Source organism: Megalopta genalis, chromosome 3 (assembly GCF_051020955.1).
Source record: "Megalopta genalis isolate 19385.01 chromosome 3, iyMegGena1_principal, whole genome shotgun sequence".
Classification (NCBI taxonomy): Eukaryota; Metazoa; Arthropoda; class Insecta; order Hymenoptera; family Halictidae; genus Megalopta; species Megalopta genalis.
This window is the reverse complement of record NC_135015.1, coordinates 1,115,963-1,143,646: the sequence shown is the minus strand read 5'-3', so window position 1 is coordinate 1,143,646 and position 27,684 is coordinate 1,115,963. Positions and strand designations below refer to the sequence as shown.

General features: G+C 38.2%; 2 protein-coding genes across 2 annotated transcripts in view; one reads left to right on the top strand and one right to left on the bottom strand.

Annotated features, from left to right (window-relative positions):
- LOC117227241 (actin-like protein 6B) overlaps positions 1 to 8,454 on the top strand; it is a 10,737-nt gene extending 2,283 nt beyond the window's left edge. Inside the window, 3 exon segments of the mRNA XM_076519493.1 lie at positions 3,325 to 3,665; positions 5,286 to 5,381; positions 5,452 to 8,454. Of these exon segments, the coding sequence (XP_076375608.1) occupies positions 3,325 to 3,665; positions 5,286 to 5,381; positions 5,452 to 5,616 (602 nt within the window). The 3' untranslated portion in view covers positions 5,617 to 8,454.
- Positions 7,240 to 27,684, bottom strand: Cln3 (CLN3 lysosomal/endosomal transmembrane protein, battenin). The gene is made up of 9 exons (XM_033482327.2): positions 27,340 to 27,684; positions 27,112 to 27,168; positions 20,737 to 22,209; positions 16,801 to 16,952; positions 12,317 to 12,475; positions 11,054 to 11,390; positions 10,268 to 10,417; positions 10,008 to 10,148; positions 7,240 to 9,082 (listed from the first exon to the last, which is right to left on the bottom strand). Exons 3-9 carry the CDS (start codon positions 20,926 to 20,928, stop codon positions 8,942 to 8,944), a joined length of 1,272 nt encoding a protein of 423 aa, XP_033338218.1. The 5' UTR covers positions 20,929 to 22,209; positions 27,112 to 27,168; positions 27,340 to 27,684; the 3' UTR covers positions 7,240 to 8,941.

Below are 27,684 nucleotides of genomic sequence, written 5' to 3'. Positions count from 1 at the left end.
GTCCATTTATTTTAAAATCCAGATATTTGAGGATTTCGCGTTTTAATAAATTTAAAAATATTGGTAACTGATAACATGGTAGTATAATGTTTTTGTCTAAGGGTTATCGCGTTTTAGAGGTTTTACTGAAATGAAATTATATATGACATTGTGTAGAAATGTAAATATCGAAATAGCTAGCTCGATGTTCTTGGAAAATGGACTTAGGCCATTTTCAAAATAAACGGCTCGTATGGGTTCCATGAAATTACTGAGGTTTGGAGTCAACATATATTCGTGTGCAAAAATGATTGATTAATATTTGCAGTGAAACCATATTAGCCATTCGTCGTACTATTATCTTCATAGTCACAATGATTCAAACTTTTTCGATCGTATTAATATCTTAACAGAAATTATATTCACTGCGTGCTTACATTCACTTGAGTGCTTAAATATTGATCACAAGAAAAGAGAATTTCATTCCGATTTAAAAACTCGTCAAAGCGCGGTAAGGGGTTAACCATTTCATTCAGAATATTTTGCATAGTTTTACAGATTGCTTCCGAAAATATGCAATCGACGTACATTTTTGAAACATTAGAAACGTACGGAATATCGGAGAGCGTATTGCAATTTTTTAGAAATGTGACAGTCATAAACATTAAAAACATCGAGATTTTCAACCTTCGTGAATACCAAATGAAAACCTACGAATGCACATATTTAAACATATAGTGATAACATAACCTTTTAAATTTCACTATTCGATTACAATTAGTGATCGATCAATCCTTTTCTACGTTATGAAATACTTCCAGCAAAAGACATTTTACACTAAATTAACAGCGAATAACGTGTGTTGCTTCGAAATGATGACAAGATTGAGTGTATTTCAATTTTTTGTTATAAGGTATGCTTACATTGAGATATTAATTCAATCATTTCCCACAGTCTTTATAATTCCAACAACATTAAAATAAAAAATGTGAAGCCAGTCATTTTGACTGGCTCGGTAGGTTTAGTGTCAAGAAGGTCTCCTGATTTGGAGGATTGTTTTCTTTACTTCCTTAGAGAATTCGTTATATTAAATCAGTGGATTGTATGGTTCTATGGTTTTGTACATATATTTGGCAATGTTTCAAATCTCTAAGGTACTTTTATCATGCAAAAATGGTGATTATTATAAGTCATTCCCAAAAAATGTTCATAGTTGCCATGATTTCGGTCGTTGTGTTTATTTGAAACGAATTAATGATGAATCGTTTCAATTAATATGGTTACGGTTACGGTACGAATTAGAGAGAAGTAAACACGTTGATAAATAAAAGAATTTCGGCTCTTAAAATTTGTATTTACGATTTTTGAATGCTTTTGCGCTCTCCTCTTGGCAGATGAAAAAGATAGTAAACACCAATATTTTTACTTCTCCCTAGTTCCTATAAAAATTACAATTCTTGCCTCAAAAAATTTCCTTACACTGTTGAAATATTGCCAAATGTATGTAGAAAACCATAGAACCATTCAATCCACAGATTCAACGAAAAAATTTCCTAAAGAAGCAAAAAAAATAACCCTCTAGATCAGGAGATGCCCTTAAATTAGCCCGGAAGAAAATGCTGAAAATTGAGTCAGCAAAGTGTATCCTTCTTCGATGAAATACAATCAATTTCAACACCAACGGTAGCGCGCCGGAATCGTTGCTCTCGTATTACGTCTTGAATTTTCGAAAACAAAGTCCGCCACAGGTTAGCGAGCACCTGGCTCCAAAGAATGACGGTGTCGATGCAGATGTTAAATATTGACTTCAATTGACGCCACAAGGATAAACGCGGCACAAAAGGAAATGTTTAGCGCAACGGAGAAGCTGACGGTTCTATTGGGACACAAAGAGGGCAGTTAGTCCTTGTCAGCGCGGATTTTTTGATGAACACGCGATGTGTACAGAGCACTTGACTCGTAATACGTACGTTGATTGCGCGCATTGAACGTCCGAAGCCGCACGCGCACTACGTTTTTATTGAACGCTTTTAGGGGCACTTACGGAGCTGAATGGGTCCGCAAGTATTTAGGTCCCAGCAGATTTCTAAACTGAACGCTGTTATCAAAAGCGTCGACTATTTTTAGACGCGCTTTGTTCGGTTCTTGTGTTGGGATCGTGCGTATCATTGAAGCCACAAACAGCAATCACCTCAGCTTTCTGAAATTGCTTTACTTCCGCACCTGCCTGCGACTTAACCATGTTGAACTCGGACGCGTTCACTCTAAGTTCTTCAATAATTTAACGATAACATAATATATCGAAATAGTCGTGTTCTATCGAGTCGGAGCAAAAATCCATGCCTAATTTTAACCCTTCGCATTCGAAGCTATTTTAACTCTAAACCTAAAATAGTTTCTCTGATCTACAAATGGTAAAAATTCTTCCGAATTGACGCTCGGTTGTGCACAAAAATGAACAATTTGGGAAGACGAGATAGGATTATTCGAGCCTTGCGGCTCGTTTTTATAATTGTTGACAATCTCCACTTCCCAAATTGTCCATTTTTGTATACAATCTGAGCATCAATTAGGGAGACACTTTACTGTGTTTCCATGTTATGTAACTTAATGGGGATTCTATATTTATGCAACCGTTACACTTTCAACGGTGTTTTAAAATATAAACAAATTTGATAATGCAAATATTATTTTGGAACGTGATATAACAATTCAGAGTGTAAAGGGTTAATAGATATAGCTAGATCAGCAATTAATAACTGTTCTTACTTATATGCAAACTTCACAGCAGATAAAAATATTGACACTCGATTCTTATTTCAACAGCAGTCATGTCATCTTTTACGAATTTTGCGATGAGTCTCGATCATCATTCCTCTAAGCATTTCTATTGACTTTCTCATTCTATTGGGTTGGCAACTAAGTAATTGCCGATTTGTTCAATGAAATAAAAAATTCTTTTTAACTTGGAATGAAGTTTAATCTGTAATGTATTTTCCATTTTGTTCGATGACCTTTTGCCAGCTCTCTGACAACTTGAAAATCCCACGCACGTAGAAAGTCTGATCCTTTTCGGCCAAAAACTGAGTTAAGTGGTCGCTTTTCCTTGACCGCTGCATTCAATTTGTCCAGTTGCTAACATTCACGAATAATAAAAAATAACATAATAATAATAATAATATTAATAATTTTATAATATAACATTTACGGATATCATAAAAATGGGAGTGAGAGACGTCTATAACTGAAATCGGCAATTGCTTAGTTGCCAACCCAATACATGCAAAATTAGTGATCTGAAGATCCCAAGAAATGTAACAAATAATAAGTTAACGCATTCTCTAGATATTGTGCGAGAAAGGGAGACGCCCCGATGGGTCAGAAAACCCGGCCCGCAGCCGTCATCCTCCTGGCTAAGTTACATGGTTCGGGAACTGTTGCAAGACTTTCAGATGAACGTCCTTCAAGTCTCCGACTGTCCCTACGACGAAGACGTGGCCAACACTCTGCCAATGAAACATTACGAGTTTCCGACTGGTTACAACGATGACCTTGGTTCGGTGAGGTTAATGATTCCTGAAGCGTTGTTTGATCCTAGCAATGTGAAAGGTGTCGGAGCCAGCATTCTCGGTATTGGACCACTTGTCACGACCAGTGTGGGCATGTGCGACATGGACATCAGACCGGTGAGTTATCTACTTGTAGAATAGGTAAAATTTGTTTTTAAACATAACCTCTAATAGACTCGGTCTAAATGAAATGTCTTCAAAGGATATGCAAAATCACGAACTACTTTCTAGCCTAAACATTCATTTTTCTTCAGGTTTCGCACTCATCCCTTGCAATTAACCCTTCTGTAGGTCTTGTTCATCTTTTTGCACTCTAAATGAATGCTTTTGTAGATCATATTCACCCCTTTCTGCACTCCAGATTAATCCTTTTGCAGATTCTTATTCACCTTTATGCAAACGAAATTCACTTATATGTAACTATAATATTTGTAATAAAATTGGTATTAAATTTAAAAACTGAATGACATTTTATAAATAATTATTGAAGATTAACAAAGATTAATTATTTGTAATGAAATTTGTATTATTTCAAAATTGGATAAAAGACGGCCAATCTTTATATGTAAAAGGGTTAATTGATTTTATAAAAAAACTGAGTATGATCTACAAGGGGACTAATAGTAAGTGCGACAGACGTGAATATGATGTACAAAAGAATTATTTTTTAGTGCAAAACTTGTATACATTGGAAAATAATTCAAATTGGAGATAAGTTAATCGCGACAATTTTAAAGCATTAGAATTTGAGATTTTTCGAATAAATATCTTTATTTCTAATCCATAAGTTGATGTCAGTGTCCAAAGAATAGGCATTCAGTGCGGTTTCATGATATTACCAAAACAACAATAAAATTGCTGCAGTAACTATAGCAAATAGATATTCGGTTAAATAGAATCTCTTCACCTCATGAAAAGTTTCGACAATTCAAAGATAGAAAAAACTATTGCGAGTTTAATCCCATTTTCTACAGGTTTTGCACTCTAAATTCATCCCTTTGCAGGACATATTCAACTTTTTTCAAATCAAATTCATCCTTTTTCAGGACACATTCACCTTTTTCAAATTTAATTTTTCCTCTTACAATTATATTCAACTTCTTCAAATCAAATTCTTCCTGTCACAGTTATATTCACCTTTTTGCAAATGAATTCGATCAGATGAACTTCAAATATTTGAAAATTACTTTATGGATTACTGAGAGAAAAATCTGGACGAAGACAAAATCTTTGAACAATGTAACCCTCCACAATATCCAAGAACTGGATGACCTTGTTAGTCAAATAGGGCTCAAATTACTATTTTTCATATCATCAATGATGACTGAATTGGAATCTCGCACAGATTGTCGCAATTATATGAATAAGAATACAAAATTACCATAGCGAGAGAATCATTGAGAATAATGGCATGATCATTATTTGAGTATTTTAAGTTCATTGTTACATACGTAAAATAAAATAAAAAATTTCAGAACAACAAATTTGTTAGTTATCATTTTTATTCGAATAGTTTAAAAAATACAATGTGGAAAATCTTGATTCACAAATCAAGTTAATTTTATCTGTGAATTTAATTTGCAAAAAGATGATTTTGATTTGGAAGAAGGTGAATATAATTATGAAAGGATCAAATTAGAGTGTTATACCTGTATTTTATCACACGCAAGTCTAGAGGATGTACGTACAATAATTGAACAAATCAATGAAATTGAATAAACAATCAATTCGTTTCAGAGCCTGTACGGAAGCGTAGTAGTCACCGGAGGCAACTCCTGTCTGCAAGGTTTTAGCGAAAGACTGAATCGTGATCTAGCTAGTAAAACTCCTCCGGTAAGCGCTAAATTCATATTAAAAATACTGATGTTGTTCAATAAAAACATCGACCGCTATTTTTTCGTAGAGCATGAGACTGAAAATAATTAGCGCGAACAGCACGAGCGAGCGTCGCTACGGTGCTTGGATCGGAGGATCGATCCTCAGCTCGCTTGGATCCTTCCAACAGATGTGGTTGTCACGGCAAGAGTACGAGGAGTCCGGGAAGCTGATTCTCGAGCGATGCGCGTGATCGTGTGCAAGGTCAATCAAAATTACGCACGTAGTTATTTTTACAAGATGTCCGTCACTCGCGCCACATCCGTATCCCTATACCACAAGGGTACAATGATGTTCGATCATTTCGATTTTGGGATGATTTTTGCAGAATATAAGTGTCAATGCGAGACAATATGAGCGACTGATATCAAACGATTTCGTAGATACTTATAGAAATTCCGGGGGGGGGGGGATGGGTATTCATTTTGTGCACACTCTTCTCCGTAAATATTAGGAGAGCTATAAAACACTGCAGAAGCGACATAAGAACGTGATTGCGTTCCAGAAGATTTACTTTAAGCACGCAACGAAACTTGTTTAGGTCTACCGGAAAGTTCTGTCCGTTTTTGAATTGAAATATAACACAATTTCCATACATTTAATAATATTTCTTCTAGAATATAGTTTCCATCGTTACTTATGATTTCTTGCCAGCGTGATGGCAACTTGTAAATGCCATTCTTAAGAAATGATTTTTTTTTCATCAGCTTCAGTTTTGAATTTTTGTTCCTGTAAAAAGTTTTGCAAAGAGAGAAACAAGTGATAATCGGTGCTAGGTCTGGGGAGTATGGTGAATGTGACAGAATTTCCCAGCCTAGCTCTGCGATTTTCTGACGAGTCGCCAAAGCAGCATGTGGTCTGGCATTATCATCGGTAGCCATGTTTTCACGATCGCGTCTCACTTAATAATGACATGAGACATCTTTGTTTCAGTTTATTTAGGAGAGTACATGTGTGTAAATGCAATGATAAAGAGAGATAGTCATATATGTCTCAAATCAACATGTGCGTATGGATTGAAACTTAAAGTGACACTATCGGACAGAACTTTCCGGTAGACCTAATACTTCATCATCGTGTCTAATGGTCTCCGATTTATTTCTAAGCTACCGGTATCCTTCCATCGTTGGAGTATATTTTTCTCTTGCTCTGGACAGGCGGAAGCAATCTTTCTGCATAAGAATCGACGGCCTAATTAAGTCAGTCCAGTTTATCGAGAGCGAACGAATATGCTTTACGTTTTACGATGAAGCGCGATGCGAGATCTACAATCTGAATAAAACGCGCCAACCGTGCGAACAATTACGAAGAGGAGTGTGCATTTCGCGTGTGTAATCCTCGTGGAGTTCGCGAAAATGGTAATTGCGCGTGGCGTTCAGCGCGAAGCGGCGAATTCTTTGATTGCGCCGCATGCGAGTGCAATTGTTGAGGAACGCATGCGACGCGCTTCGTAAATTAATCGATAAAAAAATCAAATAGAGTTCCTAATTGCTCGAAGGACATTCCGTTGGTCGTTTGTTTGTGTTCACGTTGACCTTGGTTTCGATGTCGAGCGCCAATCAAGCCACAGCCGCCTCGAGTGCGAAAAACGCGAGCGCGCGTTCCGAAAAAGGATTTTAGCCGTTTGGTTTCGAATGTGATAGCGGTGATTATTAATACCGTGCGATAAATAATGTTTCGATCGTTTGTTCTGTTCGCTAACCTGTTCATTGTTACGCGCAAACAAGCGAAAACCGTAAACAACGCAAAGAAATCTGACAGAATCGGAAAATCGCGCGACGTTCGTTCCCGAACGCGATCAAAAAAACAGTTCCAATTCTACAACGACGAAAATATATTATGACATAGTAAACGATATAATATCTCGCATATATATGAATGTATGTGTGTATATATATACATACATATATATTGCAATAATTGTAGGAAACAGTACTATCGGTATATCACAATTATACAATACACATTCGAGATGTAAAGACGAATTATTTTGATAAGAAGGAAACAAATGGTACATATCTCCAGGTGTCGAAGGACCTGCGAAAGGTGTTCGGGTCGAACACGCGATCACCGTTTCATCTTCCTCCCATTTGGTCCTTCCGTTTATTCGCGATTCGGTTCTAATACTTTACGCATGCTCCTGCAACTTCTTGGCGAGGAATGTTCGACGCTTAACGCGGGATGGGAGCGGGGTGGGGGGAAGTATCGATCTAACAAAGGCAACAAAACGCACAACTTTTTTGGGAAAAATAAGACTAAGTGAATGCGTCGCTACTGTAACAAACGGTAATATCAAAAGGTGAACATAAGTTTAAGGATTTATAAATCGAAGACAGGAGAAATGCGCGCGTGCGAATATTAGTAGAAGCGAAAGTTTCGATCTAAAGGTGTTCGCATAGTTTTCCATATTTGTTATTCGCGTTCCGAAGACGAAGCATGGGTGGCGTTACGAGTAGTACTACGGATATTTATGCGAAATAGTCTACATCAACTAGAAATTTCTTTGTTCAACTTCGATGAACTGAAAATAATACATTGATAGTCTTCAATTCTAACAATCTTTCTAACGTTTTAAATTTCATCAACTCGTTTTTCTTGCGAATACATAAAAATTGACCGACGCTACTCTATCTAGAAATACTGGTATTGTTTGTAACGCAACGACGTAAACCTAACAGCTAAATAATTACACGACGAAAATGCAACAGGTGCGGCTATAATCCCAAAACCTGCGACGCGTTCGCGGTATTGCTTGCGATACCCTTTGGTCCATCGTTGCTATGGAAGTCGTAAACGCACATTTCACACGTGGCGTATTCACAGTCACGCAAAAACGAGCTCCCGAACTCGACGAGAAGATCGTTCCTCCACCTGTCGAACATTGTTCGTCGACCAGCGTGCTTCGAGCTCTGTTACGAACGCGCCGCCGGAACGAACGCGACTGAAAACGCAACAATTTTGTACGATTCTATTCCTGTTCCTAGTCGTTTAAATATTTGTACCAAATAAATCTCGGAACGATTGAAACCTACAGTCTAAGCTAGTTGAATTTCATTCTCAGGAACATCTCTGTGAACCGAACCGTTCACTGTCGATTTCTTAAGGCATCGTGGTTCCGGTCCGATGGAAGTTCAAACGACGATCAACCGATTGCTATGTACGAGAACTATCGTCGCCTCCTAACCTCGTCCCCTACGTTTCTAGCTTCTCGTATCGTCTCGTCTCGTCTTCGACAGTAATCGTGCTTCGTCTTGCTGTCCCAGTATCGTTAAACGACAAGTTAGCGTGAACGAGGTGTCAAACGGATTGTCGCGGAATCGGACTGCCTGCTACGCAATTGAAAAGTCTATTAAACGATTAGGGACGACGTTGACATATAGGTACTAGATTGTCAGCTGTATCCAGGCCGTGGACCGAAAACAATTCGATAATACGTATCGGATGATTTCACAGCGGAGCGTACGGCCGTGATTCGTCGCATGATCGTTGTCAAATGTGTACTATCTTTCGGATGCGTCCTAGCTGCCTACTCGAGTCGGTCGTGGCATTTTGCAGATCGCGTTGTGAACCGGCATCGACATCCATCCAGCCAACGCGATGCCAATCGAATCGGCCATCGTCGCGATTCCCAGCGAGATTTTCCGATCTGCTCGCGGAATCTGCAACCAAATCACGGCAAATGTTACTTCGAATAATCTGAATGTGCGCGAGATATACGTCAGCTGATAAAAAGTGTTTAAACACCTTTTACAACGCGATACCTTTTTTAGAACCGAATTAAATGACCTGAATTGTTTGAAATGTTAAAGAGACTCGTTTATTGTACAATGACTAAAATACTTCTCTTTTTTAAATTTTGTTATTACTTTCTAACTTGTAAAAACTGAATCTTGGCACGAAAATTTAAAAGATGCGATTTTTAAGATCTAGTCCCTTCGATACTTGAAAAAATTCAAGTCAATTTTAAAAAAAGTTATTGCGTTTTGGAAGGTATTCGAATACTTTTTGCCAGAGTTAATATTATCGATGACAAATATTATGTCATTAAGAATGAATGGCACAGATTTTATTTACGCATTTCATATTTAATGACCTAATATTTGATACGGTGAGACGACCTATGATTTCTGCTTTGTTATTGCTCTTCCGTTTACAATTGTGTCAAAGAAGTAATAACATAACAGTTTTAGTGCCGAATATAGAAGCTAAAATTTAGCATAAGAAATATTTGTTCAACTGTTTTGTATTCTAGTAGACCTAATAACATTCCGATTTGTTCAATATATTACAATGAATTTCAGAACCTAGTTAAAAGTTAGTCACCCTTCTGATCACACCCATTCGTGACCAAGTCGTTAGAGAAATATTTTGTTTCGGTAAACATTTTATGTAATTTTCAGGTCTCTATAGGTTACGCCACTGCAATGCGGTTACTTCGTTTGATTGAGACACCAGAAAACATTTCGAAGAATGTTATCGTTGAGCATAGTTATTAGATCGTTTCAGTGCATCATCGAGTGCAGCTCTCGCCGCAATTCGATACGAAGTTAAGTAAAATCGACTCCTCGAACAATTGTGCTTTACCTCTGTGGACATTCGATAGAATGTGTTGACGTATGCTCCGCCGCCGAGTAAACCTTCCCACAAGACGAACGCGAACACGATCCAAATGCTTGGCAAGTAGTAATACAGTGACTCGAATAACAAAATTATAACGTTGATAAACTGAAACAAACACGACACGTTACCAAACGGTGCGTAATCAATCGAAAGCAAGGAGACGATGATACGTCGATCGTGTCCTTGACGAGGTAAACTTGTAAGCTCGATCGAGTACGCGATACCTGTAGAACGGCCATGATCCAGATTTTGTTAATTGTGACGAGATTGACGGACGATCTCGAGATAAACACGCCGATCTGATAATCCACTTGAAGCCAACGATACTGTTCCGCGTGGGACAACCAAATTCCGTCGAATTCGATCAACTCGTACTGTAAAATGTAGATTAAATGCAGATTAAAGGATGAGGCCAATGTTCGAATTAATTGAGATTATTGTATCCGCGATAAAGAATGTCTAGATCGTAGCAGTAACAAAACGCAGTGAAGATAAAACCATTTTAGACAATGTATTGCATGCCACGTTTGGTAACAAACATGGACGAAGGCTCGAACTCGAATTTAAAAATTGATAACATCTAACTGGAAACGTGAGTATATATGAGCCGTTTATTTTGAAAGTGGCATAAGTCACTTTACTGTAATGAAAAGTGGTGATTTTTTAATGTTTATACGAAATTATTTATACTGAGAAAAATATCAATATCCTGAGATAACAAATACAAGTAAATCTTCTCGAAAGTTAGCATCCATATTTTGAAACGTGTTAAAACGCAAACCCTTAAATATATCGACTTAAAAACAAAGTGACTTATACCAGTTTCAAAATAAACGGCTCATATAGCGATCTCCAGTTTGTAACAATGTTACACGTGCTTCAATGATCTCGAAATGATTAGTCTACTGTAACAAAAATTGTGAAATCGGTACGTGACATGCGCGTACATCGAAAGCCTAGAATGGCCGAAGATTATATGAAAACGTGTGAAAATAAAAGGAACGCATTACCAGTCCTTGGTTAATGAAATATTCGAAGAGATACACGAGTCCGAGCGGAATCATATATTTCAGCAGGCCCGGTACCAAATTGATCTTCTCCTTGAAGCTCTTCTTAGTGACTTCAATGATCTGTTCCTGACTGTCGATACCGTTCTTGGTGATCGGTATAGTGGCGTGCGGCGGATGAACAAGGATCAACCAGAAAGTGATTCCTTGTAGTATCGGCACGATTAACATAACCAGCAAAGTATCCTCGTTGCTCATCCACGTGGTTAGCGCGGCATAAGATAGCGCGCCAATTATTCCGGCGCCTCCAGTACCGGAAGACCATGTCGCGATTACTTGTCTGCGAAACAATTAATCGTTCTCAATTGTCGGGCAACAATGGCACACGGTTCAATTGGTGCTGGCAATGGGGACATAGTTCAACATACAATCTAGCAGGCTATCTATCAGCGAGCGGGCAACAAAAACTAGAAAAATAAATGATCAACGATCCGAACGATATTCGATTAAGATACCATTATTATGTTCCGTACATACTTTCGAGAAACGTTTTCCGACGACAAAGCTAATTGTTAGTTAGGAAACATCAGCTAAGAGACCAGGGAGAGAAGTGGCTAGAGTAGAGAGGGTGATTAACGGAGTTATTACACATAAGTACAGACGTACCTCGTGCTTGCAACAAGTTTTTCAGTATCCCGTACTGTACTCTACCGTATCATTTTTTCCTATCTTATTTTCATACCGGTTTCTAGAACAGTGAAACATGTTTTGTTACATTTAAACATCGGAGGGCCCACAATTCCGACGGCCATTATCTTATCGCTACGTTTCTGGAGCAAACTGCCTGAACTGTCAATATGTACCACGATTCGTGCGATGCTGACGATACCCGATGCATCTGCGTCAACACACTTTACATCGTTATTTTTTTTTCCATCGTTTACTAGCCTTTCGTACGCATTGCTCGCTTACACAGTGGAACATACGATCCCCGAGCACCGCTAGGATCAGACAGTGAATCGATTAATTAATCAATGATCAATACCATCGAGATGGCAATCGTTTCTCTCTAATTTGACTACAACTAATCCCAAACGATCTAATCGTGAAAACCGAGCTAAAAATCGTCATTCCAGAATCGTAAAGGAAGAATCTCGTCCGCGCACGTTGGACATCGTCAAAGAGAAATAGAATCGTATCGTGGAAAATGATCGTTGATACAGAGAGGATCGATTCATGATAGAATGAAAGGGCAAAGATACTTACTTTGGGTATAGATGGCTGTAGCTCAACAGCGTAACTTCTCCCAAACCGGAAGAGAGTGACGTTACAACGACGCCCGCAATCGCGAGCCATTCAGTAGTGCTTAACGACACCACGAGGAATCCTGCAGCGGAAAATAACACACAGGTAGCCAGTCGAGCACTGTAATTAACGATTCGATTAATCGATTAGCGTCTTTCGTTCACGGGGCAGCAAGGGCACGGCTTCCGGTTTGCGATGATCCGTCCCTCCCAAAACATTGTGCCCTAACGGCGCAACGACTTAGGGGAGCGTTGGAAAGCATGACGCGATGTCTCTCTACTATTGTACCACGGAAGATGAGTGATGTCAGAACGGAACGGAAAATTACGTCGCCGTAATTTTCTTTCCAAACGGAAATAGTTTAACACCTCCGCTAAGGTCTCTGCCATCTATGAATCAGACTTCTGTTTCTGCTGCACCGATGCACGGTGTTGCGATTAATGCTAATTAGGTGGACAAAACTCATGACTTAATTTCATAAAAAAATATCAGTATTATTCCGAAAGTCAGTTCCAACGACACAAATGAATTAGCATTTTGAATAGACATTGTATTCAATTTCTTAAAGCAATTCTTACAAGTTCTTATTTAAGATTAACATGAACTGATACCATTAAAATAAGTATCGCATTTACATTTTCGTACCTTAAAATCAATTTCTATAATGCAAACTAGCGGTTCGATTGTTTTCATTTATTCTGTTAATTATTGTGATCACTTAAGTCGGATTTACAATATAAAAACAACTGCAAGTGGACTATAAACGACAGTGAACGAGAAAAATGTTGCTATCGTTAGTGCCTACTTTAATCATTCTTTGCATATAAATTTTAATATGTGGAAACGTACGGAAATTAACAATATTAATGGTTTTAGTGACTATGATCGTTATTTCACAAGGGGAATTTTTCGACAGCTGGAACAATTTTAAAGAGACGGTCGTCTTAATGAAATATATCAATATTATATGAAAATATATAAAATTCAAAGGTATGTACATTTTGTATTATTTTAATATACTCACCCGATGAAAAAAACATCATTTCACCTATTAAAGAAGAATTTAGTTCTACGAATGATGTTTTATAATACGTTAATTTTGTATTTTATTTTATTTAATATAATTGTATTTTATTTCATCTTATCTATTATTTATGATCAATATTAATATCCTGTTTTGGTAAAACATGTTTTTGCATATTCATTTGCTCCAATAAAAAGAGAGTTTTGTCCAGTCAGTAACTCGAATCGCGGTACTGTGCGATGGTGTCATCCGCGTATCTATGTGACACTCCGATGAAAATGACACCTCGGAAAACAGTACTCAATGGTCGATGCGTTAATCAACGAAGCAGAAAAGTAATCCGTAGAGGTGTGCAAAAATTTGAAAATGTCTGGTCGGGAATTTTTATCGAGATCGGGTCGAGTTAACGAATATTTCGGAATTCTCGGAAATATCAAGATTTACAAAACCATTGAATTTTCAAATGTGCTTCTCCACAATTTCGAATATTCAAAAAATAAATATTTTTCAGATTTTATGTATTTATGAGAACAATAAGTAGATGAAACACAAAACACTGACACTATTACAAAAATTTGATATTTTGATTAAATAAAATTACATTAAAATGATTCAAAACGGAAATCAATGTTTACGCACTTTACTTACTTTACGCACTTTGTTCACTCCGCAATCTAATTATTACTTATACATACACTCACAGCGGAAACTGTGTATGCACCTTTTAAAACGGAATAATTTTTTAAGCATTAGAACAAATGACTTGAAGTTTTTTGAGATGTTAGATTACTTTGCTAGATAATAAGCCAAAAAATGTTGCATAAATTGCAATTTTCAGTCGCACATGGATGACGGAATCATTTGCTCGTATTTGAAATTTTGCTGGACAAAAAAGTTGAGAAAACATTATTTTTCAATTGTGTTATCATCCGAAACGAGATTGAGATTTTTGAAAACAATTTTTTAACCATTGCCAAGTAAACTAATCCCTCTAACATCCCAAAAAAGTGTAGATCGATTGGCTCGATAATAAAAAAGTTATTCCGTTTTAGAAGGTGTAGAAATACTTTTTACACCGACTGTACATTCGTCTATATCCATGTAAACAAATCGAATCATAATGAGCTAATAAAACGTAAGAGGCACGCGAAGCTCCGAGTAGGATAACGGAACGTCATAGAACGCGTAAGTGAATGACGCCACTGTAACGGGAACTATATGTATTATCGTTCAGGTATGAACGGCGTGACGATCGATTGTCTAATGTCATTGCTTCCGAAGGAAGAATCTGAGGAAGATGAGGAAATCTGACGTTAACGACGAGGAACGGACGAAAGAGGATCCGAGAATTATTTCTCTGCTTCGTTCGAACTAATGGCACAAAAATGCAAGCGTCTTGTGATTAACCGAAGTGCAATGCACGGCATCGCGACGATCGAACGCGGGCCATCTCAATTTGCAAGATTGCGGCGATAATTCGTCGTTTACCGATAAGATAACCGCTCGTTCAACGTTGCAGTTGGATAAGCATCGTGAACAATAGGTGCAGCACAAGCGGGCATGATTTCGACGGAGATAGGAAAATTCTGACTCTTCCTCTCGATTATGTGATCAAACAAATGATTCATCTTAACCGAACGATTCATAGTTAAAAGAATATTCTAGCGTGTCTTTGAAAAAATCGATTTTATTTTTCATTTCTTGAAGAATATAGGTTCAAAAATTCGTCTACAAAATTTTATGTCCGAATCCTCAAAATTAAGAGAGCTACGTTGAAGGACACGACGAAAAATCGATTAAATACTCATTAACCGTAAGCCGTAATCACTGTCATGCAAACATTTAAATGTGATTTTCTCGAAACTATTGGGTTGGCAACTAAGTAATTGCCGATTTCAGTTATAGATGTCTCTCACTATTATTATTATTATTATTATTATTATTATTATTATTATTATGTTATTTTTTATTATCCGTGAATGTTAGCAACTGGACAAATTGAATGCAGCGGTCAAGAAAAAGCGAGCAGAATTGGTCAATCGTAAAGGTGTCACATTTTCCACCAGGACAGTGCTAGGCCGCACACGTCTTTGTCCACTCGGCAAAAATTGATGGATATTGCTTGGGAATTGATGTTACACCCACCATATAGCCCAGATCTCGCGCCATCGGATTACCACTTATTTCGATCCCTGGACAACTCCCTGCGTGGTATAACTTTTAATGAAGATGACGCTGTAAAATCTCACTTAACTCAGTTTTTGGCCTAAAAGGCTCAGACTTTCTACGAGCGTGGGATTTTCAAGTTGTCAGAGAGATGGCAAAAGGTCATCGAACAAAATGGAAAATACATTACAGATTAAACTTCATTCCAAGGAAAAAAAATTTTTATTTCATTGAACAAATCGGCAATTACTTAGTTGCCAACCCAATATGTTTTCGAGAACGTTGCCTATAACATCTCAAAATCTACTTAATCAATTGCCTTTTTAAATGCTCATCAGTCATCAAATTTCAAAATGTTTTCATTTTTTTAATTATTGAATTTTTTCATTTGTTCTAGTACCCGCTGTAGCCAAACTCATACTAATTAAGAATATCGCATGCTTTTTCACTTCAAATAAACAAAATCACCTCAATCATGGTCACCATGGGACGATTTTTTAAAAATTTACTGTGTTCGAGAATATTCGATGCCATCAATTATGACTTTCTCGCGGCATAAAATTTATAAACGTTATTAAGCCATTTATAAATAAACATCGCAAATTTTGAATTTGACTGTAAAAGGTGTTATAGATTTTTCGCAAAAAAAGAATCCTATACGTTTAAAGTTAAACAAAAATATAATTGACACTAGAATACCCGCTTAAGAGGAGCCTCAAGCAAACCGTTAAAATAAGGATGATTTTTTATAAATTTTTTACTTCGGCAAACTTTTTATAACGTAAAACATTCATGAAACTTTTCGTTACTTTTCGTACATACCCTTCATTTAATTAGAATTAAAAATTCTACGCAAAAATCACACTTTTCTTTTCAAAGCCGCTTATTATTATTCTTTTTGCATTTTTTTCTTAAAATAAAATTTAGGTTCGTACGACGTCTAATATGAAAAAACTCAATTTTATTCTTGTTCTAGATCGATTGAAGAAAAATGTTAGACTGCAACACCATCGACCGAAACAAACCATTATGTACCTTGACATGTCAAAGAATATGTACTGTAACGGAAACTTCTATGAATGTTTTACGTTGTTAAAATCAACCGTTCTTATTTTAACAGTGAGGCTTCCTCTTAAATGCCTCACGGTTCTACGCGATATCGAAGTGCTTTATGCAGTATTCTATGCAGTCACATTTACGGGTATGTCACGAGCGATGAGTGTACAAAGTACATAGATAAGCAACAAATACTCACTGTACGTAAAATGGTAGGAACGGTGTTATGACCTTGACCGCCAGCGAGGGTAAAATATCCGCCAGCAAAATAGCTCCGGTTGATAGCGTGTTGCAGGAGCGGATTCCGGTGGTGTTAATCGTTGCGTTAGTAGTAACCGATACGCTGGAATCCTTGAATCACACGAATGCACAGCAAATGAGAAGCGTGAAAAAGAGAATCAGGATACGATTGACACGGTACTTTTGACGCCTTGCGTTTTCGTAGATCGGAAAATCAGCTGTACCAATATTGCCGTAATTCGGTTCGCCGCGGAAGTTATCGACGCCGATATCTATTTTCACGGACATTACTTTCTTGAACGCGCGAAATATTAATTTCCATGGTTGCTCGCGGCTTACATAAGAAGTTCGCGTTGTTAAAGAGCCGTTCGTGTTCACAGACGGCGGAGGTGGATCTCGATTACACAATGTGATTCGCATAGATTCGTCGATGACATAACAAAAATTTCTGCACGACAGAATCCGTTCTGCTTCGAAGTCGTAATTCAAGCGTAATTAATCGTTCCACTAACGACTCCTGCCTCCGCTCTTAGAGGATAGCTGTGGTACACAATGCGCCGGCTAATTAAAACAATAGAGATCCGCTACCACGGGGAATTCGAGACGATTGTCTATCGAATACCGATCGCGCGAGCTGGCCGCGCGTACAGGGAATTACGTTCGGCTGATTTCACGAGAACTCGAAACAACTTAATGACTTTACAGTTAGAGGTCTCTATTGCACGTGTTGCAGAATACACGTATATATAATGTATCCGTGTGTTAGCCCTCTTAACACACACTCGCACGGATTAATTCGTTTAGAAAGTTTAACAGTAGGATTTTATTTAGTTTCGCGGAGACACATAACAAAAATGAATGTTATCGTTTGCTGACACAAAAAAAAATGAAAATAGAAGAAGAAATAAATGAAAAGGAACGATTGCGAGTTACTTGGAAATTGTTTTATTCGATTAATATCCTGTGTTTTGATAAAAAAGAAAGGAACTAAAATGTTCACTTTCTGAACGAATTAAGACACGGAAAATACGTTAATTATGCGTGTATCCGTGTATGTACTTGTGTGTTAAGAAGTACACGGGTTAGTACACCGGTGTACACGTTTATGTATATACGATACCTGTTCAAGAGACCGAGATCCCTAATTTACACGCGAGTCGAAATTTTCTACAGTATTTTTAACGTATTTTTTTATGCTTTGAACCGCGCTGCGCATATGGCTCTTGAAATGAAAATTAATGGACTAGTCGATAACACCACCGTGACGAAGATAATGCACAACTCGTCAAAAGAAAAAGTGATATTGTTCGTCTCTTCAGGGTGAATGAACCACGATTCATTAGTTATTATTTAATGAGATCGGAATAACAACATGCCTCGACAGTTCAGCTATCATTACCATATTGTGGGACTTGTGACATGAAAACTTTTCAAACAAATTCAACCGTTTGAAGTCGGAATTATCTTTGTTTGATGTACGTTCAATGAATTATTATGTATAACTGGCAAAAAGTATTCGCGCAGCTTTTAAAACGCAACAATTTTTTAAAAACTGAAATATAGTTGCTTGTGTATCGAATATCAACGTGCATATTCAATATTGTACATAAAACAGTAGCATTAATTTATCTGTCTATAGCAAACATAATTAACTTATAATAAAAGTGATATCTAACTCAGCACACCAATTTTTATTTTAAGTGTATCGTTTACGGAATCAGTAATTTTTCATTGTTAATTCGATTTCGTATTTTACGGAAGCGATACGCTTGATTTAATCAAGTTAAAGACAGGCAAATTTCAACAATCGGAACCACGCACGATCCCTTCGCACTCGTTTCATTTGATGGACGTCGGGGTGCATCACGTTTAATTGAGTTGTTCTATTGCTCTATGCGATGTCATCTGCAACCGGAGCATCGTTAACGACGAGAATTCAATCGATACAAGGACCTAATCACAAGTTTTGTAATGTCGGTCGGATGAGTTGGTGATTCATCGAACCGCGCATAGGCGAGCGATAGAAGCGCGCATGTATCAGTCACGTTTCAACGAGTTCGTTGATTCGAAGTGAATCGTCCGCGCGCAACACGCCTTTAACGCGTTACAAGCTCATTACATCGTAATCGGTTTTTGTATTTTATCGACGCAGGTAAACAAGAAAATATTGGACAGGTTTCAAGGCGTCCGGCAGATTTCTCCGTCGATTGCGCGCCGTTTCGTAATCGCACCGTTTAATTTGAAATTCAATGTTTCCATTTATACGTATATTATCGTCGAGCGTGGAAATTTCTTTACTTACCGTTTTTAACAGGGTTCGGAATAGTTCCGGAACTTTTCCGTAAGCTACATTGGAATTTATTATGTGTGATAGCTTTTATAGTATTGTAAAAATTCTCGTATTATAAGTTCCGATAAGCGGTCAGATATAAAAATATTCTTCAGATTGATCATTTTGGTTTGTCTAGAATTAATGAAATTTAAAAATAAAAGTTTTAATCATACATTTTGCTAATCAGTATAGAGAGGGTTCTTAAACATTATAACAAGTGCCGAATATTATTTAATGAATAATATAGTAACAATATTCTGGTTATTAACAAAAAATGAAAATATCGTTAAATATATATAGCATATAATAATTTGATGTTTTACTTATTTTATAGGGAACATTTTTACTAAATGTTGTAATAAGGATTTGTAGCTTTGAAATAAACCTATTATTGACGACCAGATAACCGATTCCTCGTTTATTATTTTGCAATTATTGAAATTATAATGATGCTTCTATATTGGAAACGATGCATTAATTGTCTCTACCGAAGTATATATTTTACGAGAGTATGTTTCGTGTGAAATATACGTTAGCGAAAAGAACTTCGACGAATATATATGCGTCGATAACGTTACTCTTGTTTAATACTAAACCTACCGCGGTCACACAGAGTGACCGCTTTCTTATTTTGCAATTCTGCAAAGTTCCGAGACTCTTTCGTGGAAAACGCTTGAATAAGTTATATTATTGGAGCAAGTTTTATAATAAAAGCTTTACAAATTCTAAATAAATTCGGTCTTGTCACTTTTGTGAAGCGGTACATGTCAGTTAGTATTACTGCTTGGTAGGTTTAGCGTTAATAATACGAAGGAGCTCGATACGTTGTATTTTAAATCGGAACTGTATCGTATCATTTTACAGCAGAATATTTTATCGTGGCCTGAAGTTCTTATCGCACGATTTCTCTTTCACTTCAATATAGTGAGATAAGCTTATGCATGAATAATATCTCACATAAAGAATAGTACCTTCTTTTTACCTAGTAATCAGCCGCAGTTGATAACACTATCTTTCCCTTACAACACAAAATAGCAAATAGTAGCAAGAGTTTTTACTTCGTCAAAACATAACCGTGCAGTAAGTTAAAACTATAAAGTGCTCGTTTCTACAAACATTTAATAAACTTTAAATTGTGGTTGTTTGCATTTCCATTCAATTACCTCGCGTTTAATTTTAATATGACAATAAAATTTAATTGCCGCCTACACGAAACAACAGTTTTTGTAGAACGGCCAGGTGAAGTTAAAGTAAAACACAGCTCATAATGATTGCATTCTTCGTGTATGTCATTGCTATACCATCAACTACAACTTCGTGACTGCATTAACCTCTACGAATCTCTACAAAATAGTATTCTGAGACCGTCCGCGAGAATATCGAATTTCGCTTCTCTTTTTGCTGCTGCAAGTACCAATAGAATTCCTTACACAAAAGCGTACGAAACGATGAAGATAAGAAAATCGACGGAAGCAAAACAGATTCCCGAATTCGATCAAGTTCCCCGACCTCCCCGTTTTCCCCCCAAAAAACAATGAATGAGAACCGGATCGATCTACTCACCGCCGTGCCGAATTTGCTCTCGAGGATATCGTGCGCGGCGCTAAGCATCACCACGTATCCATAGTTATTGCAAAGGCCGAGTATCCAGAAGGCGGCTAGGTTCCGCCATCGCGATCTCACGACGATCGAGTCCTCGTCGAATAGATCGTTGCTGCGCCGTTCGGGCATGGGCAAGGCTTTGTTCTTCGACATGGTGCTTCTGCCTCCTCGAAAGGTTCTCCTGTTCTCGTGTCCGATTTCTAATCACTTCTCCAGCTCCTTTTTTAGCACCGTTCGTCTATAGCACCGTGTCTCTTCGGCACAGTACTTTTTCAGCGCCGTTCTTCTTCAGCTTCGTCGTGTTTCACAACTTGCCTCTTTCCTCCTTCTTACCGAAGAAATAGGAGTATAATAATGGAAAAGATCTTTGTTCCAGGATACCTTGGTTCAGCTCTCAACGTTGCAACGACCAATCTTTAGCAATGTGGCCAAAGCTTTCCCTCTCCTTTTCTCTTTCTCAGGGCTGACGCAGTAGCTTGCTTCCCCGCTCGCGCGGCCTCCTTCTCCACCGATTCGGCCTGACGTATGATCCTCTTTTTTAAGCTGATGGCCAAGGTCAGCGCCACGCTTCGCGATACTGCTCTCCTTCTCTCGTCGCAGTGCTATCTTGCGAGGCTAAGGGCTTCCGGCGCCTGTGCTTAGAAATAACTCTGATCCGTGTCTGCGCGATTAGAGAAACCAGTTCACGGTTTCTCGCGTCTAGAAGCTTGTTTTTCACGCCTGTCGAGCGGGACCGTTCCCCCGATCGGCAGCGTTTCTTGTCAGAGTTCAAAATCAAGGCCCCGTTTCCCTTGGTGACGAAGGTCGCGCGTGAGAGATCGCTCCGTGACGACTATTATGTCAGTGTCTCGACTGTGACTTATCTTCGCGACCAGTCGGACTACCAATTGACTCCGCGATCGCTGAAATTAACGGGAGAACGTCTCGCCTTCTGACCAAGTTCGGGCAAAGTTACGTCACGCGAACCGCGACCTACGCGAGCACAGGTAAGTAGAAGACTGGGTTCCTTCCCTCTTTCACTGGGTAACCCCTCTCTCGAACATTCCAAGAGCAAACCGTTCCGAGAGCGCCCGGCGATGGTAGATAGACAATAGGAACGGTGGCCAAACTTCGAGGAACTTATTTCTCGCTTCCCACGCTGATGCGACTGTTCGTGGACGCGTCGATTCACCGTGTGCCCAGGTGCAATCCGTTCCCGACAATTTCACTCTTTTCTCCGGTGCGACTCCCCACCTGTTCCACGACCGCTTTTATCTGATCGTTCGACTTATCAGTGAGAGATTCGGGATACTGGGAACGGCGACCAAGAATGCGGCCTTAGGTATTTCCCTCGGGACAGATCGTCACGATCGATCGGATCGAAAGCTTCGTTGAGTCGGTTTCCTCGGGAAATCGGTCGGCAGATCAGCGACTGACACGCGAACACTGTTGAAACTGGAAAGCAAATGTCCCGGATTCGATTAGAGTTGCAAATTGAGAGGAACGTCAACAAGCAGTGTAAAGATATGAGTATACTGCGGATTTTATGCATGTGTGACAAACATTATCGGGTCAAATGCAAAACGGTAAAAACATTTAAAGAATTTAAGAATATTGTTGCATTATTTTCAAGTTGTTAAGACAATTAAGAAACTAAATAAATGTCTATGTATCTTGCAATTAGTGCAGACAGTTTTTATTTTGCATAAAAGTCCGCATATGTGCTTATTGATTCTTTGATGAAGGGAATTTGCAGAATTAAAGTATTTTATTTAATCGAGTTAAAATTGAAAAGTTCTATTGTACGATATCGATTACATTTTCAACATTCGAATATGAGCAAATAATTCCATTATCTGCATATAAGGGTGACATGGCAGACACAAAGCTTTATTACCTTATTTATCGGTTTGATTGGTCTATTTATAATTGATTGAGTTCTATGTAAGAGAAGCTCGATAGTTTTCTTTTGAATAATAATTTCAGTTGAAGTTGTTACAGTGGGAGAATCGATCCCGTCGAAATGAAAAATTCCCAATTCTTTATTTTACAATTACGTTTTAAAAGGCATTGCAAATTATAACACATTACAATTATTTTTAAAAGACAGTTTAAATTATGACGTATTACAATTATTTTTAAAAAGCAACGCGGTGCTCAGTTGTTCTAGCGTTAATTGAAATTATTTGTTAGATTATGGACGAAATTGCTGTGCTTGTAGAACAATCTTTTTCAAACAATTCTCAACTGTCCATGCCAGATCCGAAAAAGACTGTTAGAAAAGTGTTGGTAGATAAAGTTTCAACATGCCCTGCCAGCAGCTAGTTTCTCGGTTTAAAACGTTATCTCGCGTAATCCATTTTAATCTAACTGATGAAAAAGGTTCTTGCAAGACGATGGAAATGTCGGTCATGTTTTTCGGAATCGGAAATTGAGTAGAAATGTCGGCGCTTCGATTAATGAGACAAAATTGTTTTTTAATGCTTGCTTTTTGATACTTAGGTTTTGGTGCATCTAACATAACAATAACGTTCAGCAATATTGCAGACCTTCTGGAGGTATTGAAAGGAACTGTAATTATGACTGTTTAATTGACTGCAGTGCTGCTGCAACTGTTCGATGAATAGACGTCGCAAAATTTATAAATGTTTGCATACAATGTTCGCTGGGGCTTCAGTTTCTCTTTCTTAGTCAGTTTCTCATCACTCAATTCATTACCCAGCTACAAAATTTACTTGGAGCGATGTAATATTGTTTAAAATCTTGTTTATTGCAACTGTGCGTAGCGAGCATAATGTATTTATGGCTGAGGCAAGCGTAGATCTGTAAATCCGACTCGTGAATTAAACATGATATCGTTCCAAGCCCACGTACAATTTAATCATAACAGCGACACGCGAAATCGCTACTCTGAACACTAATGACGTTACAGCTTTATGAAATAATATTGTTAAAATTGCAGAACGTTGGATAATCAAAATCGTTAACGTAATAAGCTCGTGGGCGGTCGCTAGAAACAAATTATGCGTATACAGCTACTCGGAAAGGAGTTTGTAAAAAATAAATTCAAATAAGTAAAACTTATTAGTACTCGAACGAGACGAAGGTCCAGTTCACTTGGGCCTAAAGCTGATAAACTGTTGTTTGAATACCATATTTCCGTTAAACTAATTAAAATGTTTACGTGTTTAATTGTTAAGTTGCGGATCCTTGTGCAAACTAGAAATTTTGTATTTCAATCGCGACAAACAAGAATTAAATGAAAATTTATTTTCATTTTTAACATTTTTAATCGGTTGAAAATAGTCGAACAGCATCGTTAAATTTTGTCATTGCATTTACTGCGTTAAATGCATTAAATCCACAGTCTACTCATTACGGTTTATACGAGGAACTAACGTATCTAGAAGGAGCATCTTAAAAAATATATTGAAAACAAGTTGATAATTAGAATTATGAACGGCCCAAGTATACTCGGTTATATTTCTGTCAGAAAGGTTCGCCGAATTTGATAATTGGACTGCGGATCTTCATGCATAATAAAAATCGTCAAGGTTAAGTGTAAGAAACATAAGTTGGATGAACGTCTATTCCTTTCGATTGTTTGAATAAATTCAAAATAATGTCCTGTTCGAAATAATATCCTTAAATTCTTCTAATGCCTCTACAGTTTTATATTTGACCTTATCATTTTTCTCATAAATACACGAAATCCACAGTGATAATGTAAAATCCATTCGAGGTATCAATGCGACATGAGTTTAAGTTGATTAGGTACATTAAGAGATCATTGCGAATGAATAATTTCAAACAATATCTAAGATGATCCATAAAGGATCCCATTGCACGCACGATTCCTTAACTACTGTCGGTGCCAAATGTCCAAAACCAATTGTCTCGTTACTAGAAGCAGACGTTAAGTAGGAAAGGCCGAGATATCGCATTCCCGGGAGCGAATCAGGCGTTAATTGTATTAAAACAATGTCCTTGAGACCGTTCCACTAGGACCGCGATGGACATTGCCATTTCTCGCGACACGTTCCACGGCAAAGAATCATTTCGGTGACCTCGATTGCTGTCAATCGATGTTGCAATTAACGACGCACGCGTATCGACTATCATCCGATCAAACCATAATCCACGTTATCTCCGTGGAAGGTTTACAATATCTTTATTCAACGTTTAGCAACTTCTCTATAATCCAAATGGGGGCCGAGATCGCGATTTGAATCACGTGGTTTGGCAATGCCCACTGGTTGATGGTAGATGAGATGGTAAAGAGGACACGATATCCAGTCATAGAACGAAGGACTTTTATTTGCTTTATTCGATGGATATTTTTCTGGCAAAGCAGAAAAAACCGCTACCAATAACATACAAATTTCTCAAGAAACCCTCTGTGAATCTTTGAATCTAAAACATACATACTTATAAGTAGACCGCGGATTTCATGTATTGGGTTGGCAACTAAGTAATTGCTGATTTCAGTTATAGATGTCCCTCACTCACATTTTTATAATATCCGTAAATGTTATATTATAAAATTATTAATATTATTATTATTATTATTATGTTATTTTTTATTATCCGTGAATGTTAGCAACTGGACAAATTGAATGCAGCGGTCAAGGAAAAGCGACCAGAATTGGTCAATCGTAAAGGTGTCATTTTTCACCAGGAAATTGCTAGGCCGCACACGTATTTGTCCACTCGGCAAAAATTGATGGATATTGCTTGGGAATTGATGTTACACCCACCATATAGCCCTGATCTCGCGCCATCGGATTACCACTTATTTCGATCCCTGGACAACTCCCTTCGTGGTAAAACTTTTAATGATGATGACGCTGTAAAATCTCACTTGACTCAGTTTTTGGCCGAAAGGATCAGACTTTCTACGAGCGTGGAATTTTCAAGTTGTCAGAGAGATGGCAAAAGTTTATCGAACAAAATGGAAAATACATTACAGATTAAACTTCATTCCAAGTAAAAACAAAATTTTTTATTTCATTGGACAAATCGGCAATTACTTAGTTGCCAACCCAATATTTACAACGAAAATATGTAGATCAAGGTTAAGAGAATTTAAGATTGTCATTTTGTATTATTTTCAAGTTATTCAAATTATTAAAAGGAGAAGAAGTTTCTACCTGACAACAAGTTGTTGCAATTGACAAGTACAGTCTTTACTTTGCATAAAGATCCGCAGTCTATTTGTAAGCAGATGTTCCTGCAACTGTATCACACACACACATTCTTTTCTCCTCCTTTCTTTACTCTTTCTGTATCTTATTTGTTTGTATGTACGTATATTGCTAATAACCCCGCCGGGGGTTCACAGTGGCGAAATAAATAAAAAGAGAACTGCTGTACAAAGAATCGCACGGTTAGCGATTACAACAGCCTTCGAGGAGACGATAATCTAAATGCGAGACGTTTGATCTCGCTTTCATCAAGCGTCAACTCATCGTCCGCGAGTTTCGCTGCGCTCTGGTTGTCCAAGTATTCGCGTTGTTATCACGGTCCGGCTACTTGCGAGTCGTTATCGTGTCCGCTACGAAATTCATTTATCTCATCGCAAGCAAGTTCCGGTGACAGTTTCCAGGCTGGCTCTGGTTCCAAGGCATCCGTTGCCTCCGCGGAAACCATTTTTGTCGAGATGTTAACCAGTCACGCGATTCGATCACACGGTGATAGAGTTCAAAACGTACCCGATGCCGGTCCTACTCGCGATGAGCGTTGCGTCAAAAAGGTTCCGAAAAGAGGTGCACTTTTTCTGGAGAAAGGAGAAACGTAGACGGCGCAATACATGATCGTGGAAGATGCGAAAGAAGAAGGATTTCTTCTTGCTCCGAAAAATGGGTTCGTCGTGTCAAAGTTACAAACTCTTCGTGTCGCGGAATATTAACATTGTGTTATTTCTGTCGTACAAGATATCGGATGAAAATAAATACTTGCGTACACTGACAGCTTGTTCCAATGTTCGCCGTTTCGAAGTGAAATCTCAATTAGATTGGCAAGATGTGCCGTTTTGTATTCACAGAGATAACCTACCAATTTATTTGCCAGCTTCGAAATCACGATTTCCGCGAGGTTGGCGTTGGCGATCATAAAATTCTACAGAGGCGTGACTGTCGCTTTGACATCGTGGAGACCGCCGCGATTGTAAACATTGCGTGCCGGTCGCGGATGGAAAGAGTGATCGAACAATACGATAGGAGCTACTGTCAAATGGTGTATTTTCGATCGGTGAATGACAGATGACAGGAGGAAAGGATCGTGGAGCGAGGAACGAGTTGTTTTGGATGCACTTGTTATTCAGCGGCTGTTGACGCAATACATTTTCGAAACACTCACCTACGATATCGTCGTCGTTTACCAAGAAGATGAGCTGGGCTGACGGCGCAGACAGTGCTGGAACGAATCGAAATGTCTTTGGTGAAAATTGCGAATAAATATCGTTATCACAAGAAACACAGATCACAGCGACGGAAGCGGTCCCGGCGAACGATATCACAAACGCTGGTTGCCGATTTTAGCAGCAGAATGCTAGCAAAACTCGATGCACTGAACACCCTAACGTACCCTTAAAGCGTGCTACAGAGAAAGCCTGGGTTCGTTCGGTTGGCGATTGCAATAACTTCTAAATAGAGTCGATGCACCGGTGCAACGCTGCGAAAGAGAAGTAAGAAACCACTTCAATCGGCAACGACCACTATATGTTTTTATCCGCCTTTTTGCAGTTCGTTCGGGTACACGGCTAATCGCGCTCCTCCTTTCTCTCTATTATATCTTATTTCTTTTTTGCCGCACTGTTCCTGCGTACGTTTGTGTTCTTGATCGTGGAACGCGATCAATTATGCAGCGGAGGAAAGACTGGCTGACCGACTGGCTGACCAACTCGCAGCTGCGATCGTAGCACGTGGTTGC

Bases quoted from the DNA above. Each gene is read 5' to 3' on its own strand.
- Cln3 (XM_033482327.2), bottom strand. From the start codon at position 20,928: ATGTCGAAGAACAAAGCCTTGCCCATGCCCGAACGGCGCAGCAACGAT. The intron at 16,953-20,736 runs GTGAGTAGATCG...GTGTGATTCAAG, and splicing joins AGAGCAAATTCGGCACGGCG to GATTCCAGCGTATCGGTTAC. The intron at 9,083-10,007 runs GTAAAGCACAAT...ATTTGGTTGCAG, and splicing joins TCTATCGAATGTCCACAGAG to ATTCCGCGAGCAGATCGGAA.